Here is a 17,992-nt window from a genome sequence, read left to right on the forward strand (position 1 = left end):
ATAAACAAGCAGATGTGGTTATCAACTATTTTCACAATCTTTTTTTAACTCTTCAAATTGGTAGGATATTGTACATACAACAACTCCAAACGTGTTTTCTCTATATTGAATGGGACTTTGACCGACCCCACTTGACTGAATAAACAAATGCCAAGAAATGATTAGGAAAAAAAGGGGCTACTATATATATGAGACTGCAAACTGGCACAAACTCTAAAAGGAAAAAAAAAAAATCAAAATTGAAAAATCATGGACTTTGTCACAATGTGGAAGCTGTACTTTGCACGGTGATGGATGTCTGCTTCTTTTGAAGCCTCCCTCTCAACTGCCTGATCTTCGCATCCACCCTTGCCGTGAATCCGATCTTTGTTTCTTGTCTCGCTTTCGATCGTTCTCTCGTCCACATGTGCTGGTCCTCGACGTCTTTCTTGTAGTATTTGATTTCTTGAATGATATGGTGATCCATTGGATTGAAACATCTTTGGAAGGATATGTGAGCCAAGTAAGGTAGATTACAAGCAATTGTTACTAAGAGTGTGGCTGACCAAAAAATGGGAGCAGGACCAAGAGCTTCAAGTAGAATTTGGAAGGCGTTTCCGGAGTAAGTCGGAGACATCATGCCATAAAGTAAAAGAAACAGATACCACATCGCGACACTGCCCCAAACCAAGAGGTGCTGGATCCATGTAAAGTGGCTCATTGTGAGTGCAATCTGGCAGTTGACGGCCCAGATGATGCAAGTGAACATTGCAGTCCCCATAACAGCCATGTCCGCCGTCTGGCCTCCGGAACTGAAAGCTTGGTCATAAAAGATGATAATGTTGAGGAAGAAGATTATAAGAGAGGAGTAGAGGCCATTGCCCATCCACCCCAGTATTCTAGGCCAGTCGAAGAACAAATTCTTGGGTCCTTGCTGATACAGAGCAGGGAACTGCAAAACCGACAGTGAATGGTTAAGTATAATGGAAGGCCTATCCTTTTTTTTCCCCAAATAAACAGAAGGGCTATCCGAAAATGCATGAGATGCTGCTAAAAGAAATAGGCCTAACCTGTAGGCAGACCTCAGAAGAAACGTCTTGTTCAAATGCTCCAAGTGAAATGACAGGCAATGAGGTAAGAATGACATTGAACGATAGCATGTACCAGTCATCATATATTGATTGCCCAGAAAAGCCCGTAAATGCCTCAAAGTAAAAGAGGGTGAGACCAAATGCGATGTTTTTGTAGAAGAAATAGCAAATCTGAATGCAAGAAAGGCCCATCAATATGTAACTTTTCTTTTTCTGTTTTTTTTAACTATGAAGCAACAATTAATTTTCATTACTTGTATCAAATCTTACATCAATGAATAAGTGTGAATGCAAAGAATAAATAAATTAAATCTTATGATGGATGTCTATTGATATTACCATCTGAGCGATCCTTTTGTAGCACCAATGTCCATGAACTACCAAAAGTCTCTCGAGGAACCGGAACTGCGCAATGGAGAAGTCACTGGCCATCACAGCCTGCAAGCAGTTAACATGGTTGAGATTCATAATTCAGTCCATTAAAGGAGTTTTGGGAAAATACGTTGTAATAGGGAGGCATGTTTCCAGAACAAAGAAGGTGCAGGTGTGGAGCCCCTATTTATTTATAGGAAAATCTGCTTGCCCTGGATAAAAATATGTGGCATAAATGCCTAACCACCATGAACTTTTAAAAATTAAAGAAAACGCTGATGTAATTATACCGCCGTGAAACCAAAAGGAGTCAGTTAGTTGTGGTACCAACCTGCATACCCTCAACGCCACTGATGCCAACTCCAATGTCAGCTTCTTGTATCATCCCAACATCATTTGCACCATCACCAATTGCTAAGGTGGTTTTTCCAGTTCCTTCTTTTACTAACCTCGTTACCTGGTAAGAAAAACTTAAATAATCAAAACAAAACCTAACCGTATAGTGCAGTTGCCATAATCTACAATCATAAGGATATTACTGACTTGATCATTGAAATTCAGAACAAAAAGATGCATGTAGCCTAGTAATTGAAAGAGGAAAAACTGATGAGGGAAAAAACATTCTTACCAATGCCTTCTGTCTTGGAGAAACGCGGCAGCAAATGACTGATGCACAGTCAACTGCTAATGCCAAGAATTGGTGCTTCATGTCATCCTCTAAAGCATAGGTTAAAGTTTTCCCATCAATAATTAGAGCAAATGCAGCATGCGGATCTTTCTCTAACTTGACCATTTGTGAACCATTGGTGATTTGATTTAGAATGTTCTCTTTTACAGCCTGATCATTGGCAAAAAGCAAAAAAGTCTAACCTGAAATGAAACCATATTTCTCAAAGCAAAATCCTGTAATATTTTTCTAAAGAAATATGTACCTCTTTGCTATCTTGAGTTAACGTGTCTGAGTTCGTTGTTGTTATACATATCTGTTTCATGCCCTGTCGGAGCAAACTACAAGCATATCTGCATCATGCAAACAAAATATTCATTACATTTTCTTGAATAACCATCCTTCAATATGTCACTTCTAATTTGGGATTAGAGACACACCCTATGTTTATTGCAGTTTCCATCTTATCCCCGGTCAGAACCCAGATCTTTAGGCCAGCTTGTGCAAGTTTGTCTATGCACTGGGGCACCTAAAGAAAGGCAAACAGGAACCAACTTGAAGTAAACTAATAAGGAAATATAATAAAATATACAAAACAACATAAAGACCAAGGCTTTATTTACCCCCTTTTGCAATTTGTCTTCGACAGCAGTAGCACCAACAAGAATTAACTCTCTTTCAATCATATCCGACACCCTCTCAAGCATTGCCTCTCTATCGGCCCCAATGGATGTTTTTGCTTTCTGAAACTCAGTGTTCCAAGAAGAGTACTCAGACTCCTCAAGCTTTCTATAAGCAAGTGCCAGTGTACGTAACCCGGCTTCTCCATATTCATTCAAATGTTTAGTAGTACTTTCCTCGTACATTCTCCCATTCTTTGATAAACACTCAAAGATGATGCTGCATATTTAGAGCAAAGGACCATGCGTCAGTGTCAAAGAGAGTAAAGAGTTAAACATAAGAATCCACTCTCTTTGCTTCTTGGAGGGGGGGGAGGAGAAAGATGAAGAGTCGTGAGCCTGACCTGTCTGCACCTTTGCAGAGAAGAAAAATTTGCCCATCCTCATCCTGTACAATTACAGACATTCTCTTCCTTTTGCTGGTGAAATCCAACATACCCAGTATTTTGTATTCCCTGTAAACAACAGCAATGCTAAGACACCAGGACAAGCAGAACAAAACAGGATGCCTAATTAATATAGTTCAATTAACATTCTCACCTTTCAACTGAAGAAGGGTATTTTTCCCGGACAAACACACTTGATTGAGTTCTTTTACAGAACTCGAAACCAAATTCTCTTGCTGCAACAAGAAAAGCGCCTTCATCGGGTGACTCTACTTCGTAGGTAAAAGTACCAGTCTCTTCATTTAGCTCGGGAATTGCAGTGTGGCAAACTGCTAATATCCGGAAAAACAACAAAGCAACATCAGCATTATGCTCTTTCAACCAATTTCCATTCATTACGCGTCCATCTTCAAAGCTAAATCCCTTTATGGAAGGTTTCTGGTCTTTTTCATAGCTGGAAGTAACAACAGTCTCCAGCTCAATTTCTGAAGCCATCCTATTCTCCCATGAACTAGGTGTGCCACCTTTTTGCATGGGAAAATTGGAAAACTCATCTTCCTGTTCCCCAAGGTCAATAGCCATCTGTTTGGCCGCAGCTAGCTCAACTTCACTCGAACGCGCACCATATGCAGTACCAGCAATGGAACATTTGAGAAAGTCCATCTGATTGCAGGTCAAAGTGCCAGTTTTATCCGAAAGGATAGTGTGAACCTGGCCCAGCTCCTCATTCAAATTCGATGTCCGTGCTTGAGCAGTATTCCCAGTCTCTTCACAATACATGTGTATGTCTTGGTTAATGAAGGTAGCTTGCAAAACCTTCACAACCTCAATCGAAACATAAAGAGAGATGGGTATCAAGTACCCGTAAAGGATGAGAGCAGTGACCAGATGGATAAGGCCAGACAAGGCAGGTTTTCGTGGGTTATACATATCTTCAGTATCCTCAGGTTGCAAGTACCATGAATTTGGCATTTCGAACTTTGTCTTTACAGCAAAACCTATAGAACTCACCAAAGAGATTAACACAAGCAGGCTGAAAAGGAGGTAAATAATGTAATCCATTTTTCTTTCTATTCTGCTTCTTTTTGAAGGGGACTTTGTTGCATTCTGCATGACTTTGCTATCATGACCAGTGAATATCACCACTCCATATACATAAGCTGTATTCCGCAACTTTGAGTCTCTGAGGAGAATCTGACTAGGATCAAGAGGATAAACCTGACGATCAAAATCGAGATTACCCAAAAAGGTATAAAGATTGGGGTTTGGGTCTTCACACTGAATTGTTCCTTTGAAATCTTTGAATGCCCCATCATCATCTAGAGGCAAAGTTACTTCTAAACATCTCTTTACCTTCAAATTTGTTTCCCCATCTAAGTTCATAGTCTCCACATAACAAATCCCATCCTCATAACTCGATGACAACAAAAGCAAATCCGCAGGAAAGAACTGATCCTTTTCCACTTTCACCACATCTCCAACCCGGATCTTATGCCAGGGCCTATATCCAAAGACACCATTTCCTTTATGAACACTCACTTTCCGGAGGTTGACCTTCATATCCTGCAAGAATCTACGCCAATCTTCCAAAGCTTCCTTGGCCATACTGAGCCCCACAACAAACGCCAGAGGAGCAATCATACTTACGGGAGAGAAGGGCGAAACCGCTGTGAGAGAGATAATTGCCGCCAAAAGGAAATAGACATTAGCAACGCGTCTGAACTGCTCAAAAAGCGCTTTGGGCAAGAAAGAAATAAAGTTGTACTTGGTGGTCGATATAAAATTGGAGCAATACTTCAGAGGCTTCTTTTTATGGAGAAGAGGTTGATTGCAATATATAATTCTTGAGTGGCCATGGCCAGGGATTGGATGAGGACCTTCTGCCACGGAGTCATTTGGCCTAAGGCAAGAGAATGTGTACAAGTGGTTTTGTCGGAGCTTAGTCCTTATCCTTCCCCCTGTCATCTCTCCCTAATATTACCCAAAAAACAATTATAATTGGCACATACCCACCAAAGAGAAAACCAAAATCGGTGTCCCCGACTTGGGGATTATAGCCAATTTCTCCTTCTGAGGCCGGATTTACATAAACCCAGATGAAATTCAGAGTTTTCTGCACGTAGTACACTTTGAATATTCAAAATCCAGCGCAAAAATTACAAGCGTCCTGCGTCAAAATGGAGATGCGAAATGGGAGAAAAGAAGAATCAAGCTTCAGAAACAATAAATTTCAATAAGGGTAAAAAAGAAAAATAAAAAAGGCGCTTCTTTGGAGCCATATTCCTTGCATACCCAGATTAGTAAATTTTCAAAGCCTCACATTTGAGGAATAAAATAGACTTTTAACCAAATCTGTGAACAGGTTACAATATATCTACACGAAATAATAAAACAAAAAAAAAAGGAAAGATCCTAAAAGTATAACACAGCACACTGGAATGTATTAATTATACCTATTTTTCTCGTCCTTTCCATATGTGAAAAATAAAAAACAAAACCAAGAAAATGAAACTTAGAAAATTTAACAAAAGAAACTTAACAACATTGCTGCATTAATCTTGAAAATCTAAAGAAATCTCTATAGAAGAAGAAAAGAACAAAAATAAAATAAAAAAAGTTATAGCACAAAATCAGACAATACCCAGCTGAAAGATCATTAAATTCAAGTGCAGATTCCCCGTACAAAATCAACACAAACCAGAGAGCTATCCACTGAAGTGAAATCCAAAAAAATCAAACAAAGAAGAAATCAAAAGTCCAAATTCTTTTTTTTTCTTTTTTCAAAATTCATAAGTGAAAAAGAAAAAGAACAAAAATGGTTACCTGGAAGCACGAGCCTCGTCCATCACAATGGCAAATTGAGGCGAAATCTCATCGCAAAGAGAGCTTGCAATTGCAGATCAATGAGGAACACAACGAGTAGAGAGAGAAAAAAACTGGAAGAGAGATTCTAGAGAGAGAAACAGAGACAGAGAGAGAGGACAGGGTTTTAGGCCAAAACAGGAAGAAAAGAAAGAACTCTCTCTCTCTCTTCTTTCTCTCTCCGTCCGGAAGTCTGAGGCAATGCCAGGAATTTCCGGGCCCTCCTTTTCCTATATTCGTATTTTGTATTAATTTTTTTTCCTGCTAAATTTTTCTCTTCTTCCTATTCTATTTTTCATATTTTAAATTATTTATGTTCGATTTTTTTTTTAATTATTTGCTGTGTAATTTCTAAAATGGGAAGTTTCATGATTGGTTAAGACACACTTGAAATGACCTGGTTAAAGTCCCTCAAAGACTTTTTTCTGTGTTCTTTTTCGATTCCTCTGAAGACATTTGGGAACCAGTCTTTCTGGGCCCCACCCAAAAAAGTACTGTGGGACCTTTTTTCTTACGTGGCGGGTCCTCAACATTCTTCCTCCGGGATCCTATTTCTTTTCTTACCTGTCATCTTGGTAATAATTTTTTTGTACAAAAATTATGAAAATATACAAAAAAAAAAAAAAAAGTTTTTCCATACTGGAGTGGCAGATAGCTTGTCCTTGGTGGGCTAGATCCTATTCAACCTCCAATTCTCTTGTCACCTCCAAGTCCTTTTTTTCTTGAATCGCAAAAAAAAAATAAAAATAAAAAAGTAGTTACATTTTTATCAAATTTGGTTGAATTATTATTTTCTTAATTAATTTTATTTAATAGGATATAATAATCCAGAATATGGTAAGATATTTTTCACTCTAGTATAAAAATTTTCTCGAGAAATTATTTATATACTCATTATATGGTTTTTTTTTTTTATAAAGGTACCGGTCTTGTATGGTTGAATTTAGGAAATTATGAGTTTAAGATAAGGTGGGAAAAAAAAACAAAGCATCTGAGTTTAATATAGTGAAACAGATAATCATTTTAATACACAAGTTGAATAGAATTTTATGAAATTGGATCAATACTAATTCTAGTACGGGTTTATGAGTCTCATTTTGATACAATGGTGATTCTAGTCTTTGTGGTCCAAGATGGGCATTGATTATGCTGATTTTCGTATCTTGTGACTCGAATAATAATCAAATTCTATATGTTACTTGCTCTTAGTCGATCGGAAAAATTTTATTGATTTCATAAGTTATTGTTAAATTATTGATGTGATAAACTTTTTAATTGACAGATTTTAGTGTACATCTTTCTTCATGAGCCTCATCGGATACTGATAGATTCTATTTATACCATAAAATCATTCACATTGATATATTGGTATGTATATGTCTTGTTTAATTAAATTGGAAAAAGTACAAATATTAGATTTGAACCCAAAAACTAAAGCATATAATGTGTGTGATTCCTAATTATATATTTATATATAAGTATTGTTATGCATGCACGGCACATTTGATGGTAAGAGACCGAACATTATCTCTTACATGTTTGTTCAGAGGACAATAACGTGTTATTCTGATGGTCATATGTAATGTGTATGGTATTAATAAATTTTTTTAAAAAAAAATTTAATGGGATTCGGCAAGTCAGATGGCTGTCAATCAACTAATTAGTTGATACCAATGTCAAAGGGACCCACAATCAGGGTTACCACTCCGCTCCACGTGGTGGATTAACTACTCTTTTTTTAATAAATAAATAAATAAATAATTTTATGAGGTCTTTCAAATTGTTTGTTCTTATGATTGATTATTTGGTAGTATTCCAACATAGCCAAACCATTTCGCATTTTCTGAATCCAAACTTTTTATTTGTTTTTCAATTGACTTAAAAATAACAATAATAGAAGTGAGCGGATTTCAAGCTCTATACTTTTTGATGAAGACATATGTAAAATTATCGTTAAATTATAATTACGATCATTTATTAATTGAGATTTGAGTATTCATAAAAGTAGTAAAATTGGTGATACGAGCCTTAAAGATCATGTGGAGGAGGACTAAGTGAGGTTTAAGACACAAGACATGTTCAAAGTTTCTTATGAATGTCTTTACATTGAAATCCATTTATTGTAGACACATTTACGCATTTTTCTTATTGCTTTATTATTTGAAACAAACGCACACGCACATGGCACGAATTATTGAGTGTATAACGTTAAAAGACACGATATTCAGGAACTACTAAACAAATAACTTTGAAAGACACGACATATGTTGGAACAAGATTATGACTACAAATTTGTATATATAACTCAAGGGAAGGGAAAAGGACAACAGAAGTTAACAAGGTACGTGGATGCTCAAATGTCCCTTTTCACGGATGAAATCCCTTATTAAAATTAAGGAAATAATTGGTCGTGTCGCATTATATATTTGGTTTTGATTTGAATAGTGAAAGATAGTGATTTGGGGTTTGGACTGGTCCTACGTAAAAAATTGGGAATCAAAACTATGATGACACGGTTTTCCTATAACCCAAACCAAAAGGAAAAGGAAAATATTCAAAGGTGAGTTTGCCTACAAATAATAATAATAATAATAATAAGAGATATTTTCTAATAGGCTGACTTACTGATAGTGTCAGTTTTTAATCATTCAATCTAGTTAAAAACTTATCAGATTAAAAAAGTATGCAAAATAATTAGGCTTCTATATAGATCTGACGGCTGAAAAATAAAGCATTATTGATAGTTTATTTTTTTCAATCATACCAAAAAAACTAATCGATTAATTATGCATTGGATCTAACTATGAGCCTTTTTGTGATTAAGAATGTTTAACACTACTAAATTATGTTCCATTGTTAGACTATTATGAAATTGATTTTTGAGCTCATTGTTTCATCAGCATTTCTGGAGGTCTCGTTCCTTGTGGTGCGATATTATCAAGTGTCAAAAGTTTCATATTGAGCGCTTGTATTCGATTGAGTGTATGGTGCATGTACGTTGATTTGACAACACAAACAATGGCGCTTCTAAGATTATTTAAGAGTTGTTGGTTAGAGGATTCAAAACACTTAAATTTAAGTTTGGGTTTAAAATCGTGTTTATTTTGCAAAAAATAAAAAGAGATTTGAATCCTTGATTGACGTTCAAATCCTAGAGTTCTTAAGAAATAAAAAGATTTCAGAACAGGTTCTCAAGATCTGAGCTCAAATTAAAACCCCACAAAACCTGCACGAGGTTCAAATCTAAAAAGTTCAATTTGAATCCCTTTTACAAACGAAGCCCTTAGTATCCAACATTTTCATGTTGTTTGGGAGTTGATGGCCGTCCCTGTTGAAAGATTTTAGTCCTTGTTTTGTGATAGTTTTTTCCTCTTTTTTTTTTTTTTTTCTTATTTGGTTTAGCTTAAATTTGTAATAATTGCGGATTTTATTGTAGGGTGATTTTTTATGTAACTTTGGTGTTATAGGATTCTCGACTTTGGTTGACTGTTAAATTTCAACCGAATGTAAAGGATATGTTAAAGACTCTGGCCCTTGCCAAATGTTCTTTTCATTTGCGTTATAATGAAAGGAAAGGATAATAAAATCGTTTAAATTAATGGATTTGAATATATATACGTTACGGACATGATGGCCCACAAGGTATTTGATTTTCAAGCACCAGAATCCTCTTCATCAAACACATAGAAGTCATTTTATTCCCGAGAAAGCTTTGATTTTTTTTTTTAAATGAAAAGTTTTGCATATTACCATTTTTTATTACTTTTTCTTTAATTAAAAGAAAAAATAAAGGTCTTGTTCATTTTACTGATTGAGTTTTGCTACAGTTAAAAGTTCTCAGAAACAATCACTTCTAATATTTTTATTATAGTAAAAAATTCTCGTATAAAATCACATCTCAACTAAAATTAAAAACTCGAATAAGCAAATTAAACGAGCCTAAAAATCAGAAACAAAACAAAAACCTTACACCATTTAACCGGTAAATCAGACTTATAGTTTGGCCACCCCAAGAAAGTGATTGAACTACACTTTTACTTTATCCATTTTGTACCTTTAAGGCGCTTTCTTGGCAAATTCCTTTTAGCTTCCCCCCACCCTCCTTATAATATTGTTTATATACACATATATACATATATATTTGTCTATATATGTTTCTATTGATCTTTTTTTCATATCCTTAGTCCCTACTTGATCGTGGATCAAGTACTGGAATTCTTGCCAACTTGCATACAACTTTGCACAAATCATTTCAATTTTCAGGTTTTGAATATGGCTGAGCGGTTTCTATATGTATGCTGAAAAATAATTTATTGACTTATATAGCAAACAAAATAAAGTTACTTATAATAAACAAACAAAATAAAGTTTAAGTTCTTGTTAGGGAAGTCCCACTTTCCCTCCCTTACCTAACACCTACCACAAGAAAAGGTCATCGAAATTTTTTTTTTTTAAATTGCTAAACCAATAACCAAATATTTTACTTAGTACTATGGAACCATATTACTACAAAATATATATTTACACTGTTTGTCATTGTCTATTTGTTTATTAGTTAAATATTTTTTTTAAAAAAAAATCTGCACTGTTTTGACACTTTTTTAAGTGTGTCCAATGAATTATTTAAAAAATAGTCAAATACAGACTTGGTCAAATCAGTCCATTATTAATTGGGTCTCAATATAATCTTATGATTTCATGCCAACTACGAGTGAATTTTTTTTTAAAAAAAAAAAAAAACAATCAGCAAAAATTCAGATTATCAACTCCAAAATTGTTCGACAATAGATGTCTTTATGAAGCCTAAGGAAGGATGATCTGATACGGCCAGTCCTCTGCCAATGGACCTGGCCTTCGCTCCTCTGCCCATGAACCTGGCTCGGAAACAGCAGGCAGAAACCGAAAAGGGAGTCCACAAACGAAGCCAAGAAGGAGGCCCAGCTGGGAAGGCCCAAACGCACCATCAAGAAACCTGAGTGGTTGAACGACTATGTGAGTTGAAAGATGGCTGAGTCGTTTATGGAAGTTTGAGGTCGTCTTTCTGGATTATGCTTGAATTTACTGAATAATGCTTGCTGAGTTGTAATGTCTCTTTATTTGCAATTCTCTGTTGTAACGTCCCAACCTTAGAGTCCTTGGTTGGTTAGGCGAATTCCCGTAGTTCTCGCTTGGCTCAGGCCATTTAAGCTGTGATTGTAAGGAAGTTGGTTATCAAAGAATTAAAACAAAATTTCTCCTCCTTCCTGCTTGCTTTCTTCTTTTTCCTGTTTTCTTTCTTCTTTTTCCTGTTTTCTTCTTCGTCTTGGAGTCAACACCTGCTCGAAAGGTGCCTGCGCAGGAAGACCCTTATCATTGGTGCTTTCATCGTCGTTATCCATCCTCCATGGCTTCTTCTGACAGCTCCCCGATCTCTCAGCAGCACCTCGAAGCTCTCTCCGATTCTGTCCACAACACCTTACAGCAATTCATGCTCGCCGTTGATTCCAAAATGGCTAACCTGCGTGCCGAATATCGGGCTGCCACTCCATGTCGTGATGGATCATCCACAACGGCAACGCCACCACCTGGTTTTGGTCCGTTGAATTCCCGGCCAGACAATTCGGCCCTGCGCTCCATGAAATTAGATGTTTCGCGTTTCAATGGATCCGATCCGACGGATTGGCTATTTCGCATTGAGGCCTTCTTCGACTATCATAGCACACCGGAGGACACTCGTTTGCAGATCGTGGCATTTCATTTAGAAGGACGTGCGGCAGCTTGGTTTCAATGGGCCAAACGGAATGCGTTGTTGACAACATGGAAATCGTTCTTGAAGGCTGTCACACTGCGCTTCGGACCTACCGCGTTCGAGGATTTTGAGGGCAATCTGTCGAAGCTCACCCAGACGGGGTCGGTAGCTGATTTCCAGGCTCGGTTCGAGGAGTTGCTGAACAAGGTAAGTGGTATCTCTGAACCCCTCCTCATTATTTTTTTCATTACTGGCCTTCAGAAGGATATTCACCGGGAGCTACAATTCCACCGGCCGGCGACCCTGATGGCAGCTTTCGCCATGGCACGGGCTTATGAAGCTCGATTTGCGGACGGCGCATCACATGTGAGGCCTGGGTTTCGTGAGGTATCCTCTTTCCGATCTGGGCCTTCGATGGGCCCAACTCCCTCTCAGGGCTCTTCTGGCCCATATGCTTTTGCCCGACCCACCCCAGCCAGACCCACTCAGCCAATGACGGGTTCCCATCCCCACTCGTCCTCAACTCCACAGACCCCTGTTTCCAAATTACCACCCTCGCTCACCAATCCCGCGTTACCAATTCACCGTCTCACACCAGCCGAGCTTCGCGACAAACGGGAACGTGGACTTTGCTACAATTGCGATGAGAAATTTGGTCCCAACCATCATTGCAGAAGCAAGTATTTACTTCTCCTTGGGTGTGAGGAGGACGACACATCGGTGGATGAACAGGAGGAGGATTTGGATTCACCAGGGGAAGAAGTTTTCGGTGATATATCTACTCTTCATGCCCTCTCGTGCCAACACCAGGGTCGTTCCTTACGAGTTTTTGGTCTCTACGGCTCTAAGCAGTTCCAGGTGTTGATCGATAGTGGGAGTACTCATAATTTCATTAAGTCGGCACTGGTTGAGCAGTTGGGGCTGCCGGTGACTGCCGTTCCTCACTTCCGAGTCTCGACGGGAAGTGGCGCCTTCCTAGTATGTCAGTATACTTGCCCGGCCACGTCCCTGACTCTCTAGGGGATTGACTTCACGGTGGACTTGTTCGTCCTGGCTATCGAAGGACCCAATGTCATTCTGGGGTTCCTTTGGCTCTAGCTGCTGGGCAGGGTGTCCCATGATTACTTAACCCTCACCATGGAATTTCTGTGGCAAGGCTGACAGGTCACGATCAAAGGCGAATCCACCAATTTGCCTAGTCCGGTGTCCTTGCACCAATTACAAGCTCTGGTACAGGGTGGGGAAAATCCTCAACTTTTTGAGCTCACCAGCTTACCACTGGCGGAGACAGCCCCTTCCTTGGACGAGTTTTCTTGTCCACCGGATCTTCCGTTGCCGGTCGCTGACCTTTTGCGGACATTCCAGGCCCTCTTCCAACCTCCCCCCGGCCTCCCTCCTCACCGAGTGGTTGATCACCGGATCCATTTGATTGAGGGCACCAAGCCAGTCCACGTCCGCCCTTATCAGTACCCCCACTACCAGAAGACAGAAATGGAAAAGCTTATTCGGGAGATGCTGGAGTAGGGCATTATCAAGCCCAGCCAAAGCCCTTTTTCGTCCCCGGTTCTTCTTATTCATAAGAATGATGGCTCATGGCGTTTCTGCGTCGACTATCGGGCCCTTAACGCCGCTACTGTGAAAGATAAGTTCCCTATACCCACTATTGATGAATTTCTTGATGAATTGGGCGGAGCCACGATTTTCAACAAATTGGATCTTCGCGCTGGTTACCACCAGATTCGTGTTCACTCCAAGGATACGTACAAGACCGCATTCCGGACCCATGATGGGCAATTTGAGTTCCTCGTTATGTCCTTTAGCTTAACGAATGCCCCATCGACGTTCCAGGCTATGATGAACCAGCTCTTCGCCACGTATCTCCGCCGATTCGTCATTGTTTTCTTCGATGATATTTTGATTTACAGCACATCGTTAGATGAGCATGTTGAACACCTGGAGTTGGTTTTGCATCGTTTATATTCTCACCATTTCTATGTTAAACTCTCAAAGTGCATGTTTTGTCAGCATTCCATTGAATATTTAGGCCACATCGTGTCGTCGGAAGGAGTACACGCTGATCCAAAGAAGATCGAAGCCATGGTCCAGTGGCCCACTCCGAAGACCCTCAAACAGTTGCGCGGGTTTCTCGGCCTCACTGGCTATTACCGGCGGTTCATAGCGGGGTATGCTTCTATTGCTAAACCCTTGACAGACCTTTTACTACGTGATGTGTTTGTTTGGTCTGCGGCAGCCGATTCCGCCTTGGCAGCCCTCAAGCAGGCTATGGTGCAGGCACCGGTTTTACGCCTTCCAGACTTCTCGAAGGAATTCGTTATCGAGACGGATGCCTCCAACGATGGCCTTGGGGCTGTTCTCATGCAGCAAGGGCACCCCATTGCTTTTTTTAGCCTCAAATTAGGTCCCCGGTTGCGAGCATCCTCAGCCTACATTAAGGAGCTCCATGCCATCACGGAGGCGGTGCTTAAATGGAGACAATATTTGCTGGGACAGTTTTTTGTGATTCGAACCGATCATAAGAGCATCAAAGAGTTGTTACAGCAAGTTATTCATACTCCAGATCAGCAGGCGTATGTTTGAAAGTTTCTGGGGTTCCACTTTCGCATTGAGTACAAGCTCGGAAGCTCCAACCGAGCAGCCGATGTGCTTTCTCGTGTGCCAGCAGAATGGGAAGAACTGGCGAATGGATCGTCATCTGGTCTCTTGGCTCTGATTTCTAGTCCAGTTTACCACTTGCTGGACAAGTTGCACCATGAAAATCTCACAGAACCCTTCCTGCAAGCACTCCATTCCAAACATCAACAAGGACTTTTACCTGCGACATACTCAGTGGTTCGGGGACTCCTGTTCTTTCGGGGGCGTTATGTCATCAGTCCGACATCACCCCTCCGTGAGTTGCTCCTCCAAGAGTTCCATGACACCCTGAGTGGGGGGCACGCCGGGATCAAACGTACCCTCGTTCGTCTGTCAGCCAACTTCTACTGGCCCAAGATGCGCTAGGCGGTAGTCAGTCACATTGCCAACTGCCTCATCTGCCAGCAGGTGAAATACTCCACCCAGGCTCCTGCCGATTTGCTGCAACCATTACCAATTTCAGAGGCTGTGTGGGAGGACGTGACCATGGACTTTATCACAGGTCTTCCCTTGTCCAAAGGGCTCTCTGTTATTATGGTGGTGGTGGACCGCTTGTCTAAATCAGCTCATTTTGGCCTTTTACCTGCCGCATTCACCGCCAGCAAAATGGCCACCTTATTTGTAGACTCGGTGGTGCGCCATCACAGTTTTCCCCGCTCTATCGTGTCGGACCGTGATTTGGTTTTCCTCAGTTCCTTCTGGCAACAACTATTTCGGTTGAGCGGCACACAACTGTCTATAAGCAGTGCGTACCATCCTCAAACGGATGGACAGACCGAGGTTGTCAACCGCAGATTGGAGCAGTACTTGCGGGCTTTCACCCAAGAGAAACCGTGCACTTGGGTCGCTCTCCTAAGCTGGGCAGAATTCCATTACAATACCAGCTATCACAGCAGCCTCAAGATGTCGCCTTCCAAGCTCTCTACGGCCGAGCCCCTCCAACTATTCCACAGTATACAAGGGGCTCTACTTCACTCCAAGCTCTCGATGAGGCGCTGACTACTCGGGATAAGCTCCTTCAGACACTTCGAGCCAACTTGCTTGTAGCTTAGAACCGTATGGCTGTTAAGGCTAACGCTCACCGTCATGAGCTGTTGTTGGCAATAGGAGACATGGTGCTGGTTTGCTTACAGCCTTACCGACAGACGTCCGTTACTCGAGGTCACCACCATAAGCTTTGCAAGCGTTTCTATGGCCTTTTTCCGGTTTTAGAACCGGTGGGACAGGTTGCCTATCGTGTGAGGTTACCAGAGGGGAGCCGCATTCACCCAGTGTTCCACATTTCAGTCCTCAAGTTGTTCCGTGGCAAGGTGTCCACACAGAAGCATGACCTGCCGCCAGGGAGCTGGGACAACAAACCAGTGGAGACTCCGAGTGCCATTTGCGCCACTCGGTCGGTGCTCACTCAGGGCGCGCCGCAGCGTCAAGTTCTGGTTCAATGGCAAGGAGGTGCTCGGAGGAAGCCACCTGGGAACCCTTTGAAGCTTTTTGCAGTGCTTACCTGACTCTCCACCTTGAGGACAAGGTAGATTTTGAAGGTGAGGGAACTGATACGGCCAGTCCTCTGCCAATGGACCTGGCCTTCGCTCCTCTGCCCATGAACCTGGCTCGGAAACAGCAGGCAGAAACCGAAAGGGAGTCCACAGACGAAGCCAAGAAGAAGGCCCAACGCACCATCAAGAAACCTGAGTGGTTGAACGACTATGTGAGTTGAAGGATGGCTGAAGTCGTTTATGGAAGTTTGAGGTCATCTTTCTGGATTATGCTTGAATTTACTGAATAATGCTTGCTGAGTTGTAATGTCTCTTTATTTTGCAATTTTCTGTTGTAACGTCCCAGCCTTGGAGTCCTTGGTTGGTTAGGCGAATTCCCGTAGTTCTCGCTTGGCTCAGGCCATTTAAGCTGTGATTGTAAGAAAGTTGGTTATCAAAGAATTAAAACAGAATTTCTCCTCCTTCCTGCTTGCTTTCTTCTTTTTCCTGTTTTATTCTTCGTCTTGGAGTCAACACCTGCTCGAAAGGTGCCTGCGCAGGAAGACCCTTATCATAATCCGACTTTACAACACGTTAAATAGTTTAGAGAGAGAAAAATATATTTTCTCTAGTAGTCTTTGTAAAAATAAATTATTAATAGTCTTTTACTTTTTAATTATTAAATTTTTATCAAAATCTATTTATTTTATATATATTTTTTAATTTAATGTGATTTTAATCAAATTAAATTATTAAAAATTAAAATTATTAGTAACATGGATTATTAGAGAAACACAAGCATCGTTCACTTCGCGGATTCGAGTTTTCAATTCGAGCTGAGATGTGACATTTTTTGATAGTTTTTCACTGTAATAGAAAAAGTTAGATGTGACATTTTCTAAGAATTTTTTAATGTAAAAACTTAAAACTGAAAACTCAAATCGGTGAAATGAACGAGCCCTTAAAAAAAATAGCGTTAATTAAGTAGGCAAACACGTAATGAGCAAAGATAGTAAGGATCATTGTGGACCGTTAGATGTGTCGACTAGTGCTGGAACTTTGGTTCGGCGGGCCGCCCGAAGCCCGAATTTTTTCGGGCTCGGGCGGGCCGGCCCTATTCCCGCCCGTCCAAGCAAGAAATTTGGGTTCGGGCTCGGGCAGCCCAGATTTGACATGTCCACCCTTGCCCGCCGCCGTCTAACCACCGTATACTGCCGTCCGCCGGGATTTTTTTGCATTTTTCCTACCAAGCCCAAACTGCCCGACCCGAAAATTGGGTGTGCCCGAATTGCCTGACCCGAAGCCTAAATTTTTGAATTTTTTGAATTTTGCCCGAATTTTTCCCGCCTGCCCGACTTGCCCGACCCGCCCGAGGTGCCCGAATTACCCGAAAACGGCTAGTTGCCCGAACTGCCCGAATTGCCCGATTAGCCCGAAAACGGCTAGTTTTTTTAATTTTGCCCGAAATTTGCCCGAAAACCCGGGCTGCCCGAGTTTGCCCGACTGCCCGACCCCGAATTTTAAAAAACTAGCCGTTTTATCCCGTTTTTTTTGAAAAAAAAAATCATTTTTTAACCCCAAAATTTCCCTATAAATACCCCCCATCCCTCACACATTTTTCTCACTCAAACTCTCTCAATCCCTCTCAATCTCTCTCAATTTCTCTCAATCTCTCTCAATCTCTCTCACAATTTTTCTAAAGCTCTCTCTCTAGTGTCTATCAAATTCATCTTATTTTTTTATAATGGATCCTTTTGGTTATAGTGGTATTCCTGTTGATGCCCAACACAATGTAGAAGAAGGGCAATTTCCCACTAATGAGTTTGTTACGCAGCAAATGCAATCTACTAATCCAAGCCATGGTGGACGTACTGGCGGTCGTGGTCGCAATAGTGGGTGTGGAGAAGCGGCAGTGAGTGCGACTGCGTCTGCGTCGGCAAGTGTTGCAACCTCCAGGAGAAAATACAAGCGTACCTCGACAGTTTGGGATCACTTCGACATAATTGACGAGGTGGATAATGAAGGTAACACTAAACATATAGCTCAGTGTAAATATTATTTATCTAAATTACAAGGTGACACTATTCACAGCACCACACACTT

At 40.6% G+C, this 17,992-nt stretch overlaps 1 protein-coding gene across 3 annotated transcripts; it reads right to left on the reverse strand.

The window, feature by feature from the left end:
• Window positions 1–6,207, reverse strand: LOC21396646 (probable phospholipid-transporting ATPase 4). Of its 3 annotated transcripts, none has more exons than XM_024166781.1 (11): window positions 5,999–6,207; window positions 3,330–5,288; window positions 3,134–3,244; window positions 2,733–3,009; window positions 2,550–2,638; window positions 2,375–2,462; window positions 2,071–2,307; window positions 1,774–1,899; window positions 1,410–1,508; window positions 1,050–1,241; window positions 1–931 (listed from the first exon to the last, which is right to left on the reverse strand). In XM_024166781.1, the coding sequence occupies exons 2-11, from the start codon at window positions 5,138–5,140 to the stop codon at window positions 260–262; spliced, it is 3,702 nt and encodes a 1,233-aa protein (XP_024022549.1). In that variant the 5' UTR covers window positions 5,141–5,288; window positions 5,999–6,207; the 3' UTR covers window positions 1–259. The 3 variants fall into 3 exon arrangements, with proteins under 3 accessions (XP_024022549.1, XP_010087712.1, XP_024022544.1); XM_010089410.2 differs by having other exon boundaries at window positions 2,071–2,280; window positions 3,330–5,342; XM_024166776.1 differs by having other exon boundaries at window positions 3,330–5,342.
• Between the last annotated feature and the right edge of the window lie 11,785 nt (window positions 6,208–17,992).

Source organism: Morus notabilis, unplaced genomic scaffold (assembly GCF_000414095.1).
Source record: "Morus notabilis unplaced genomic scaffold, ASM41409v2 Scaffold449, whole genome shotgun sequence".
In the NCBI taxonomy this organism is placed as follows: Eukaryota; Viridiplantae; Streptophyta; class Magnoliopsida; order Rosales; family Moraceae; genus Morus; species Morus notabilis.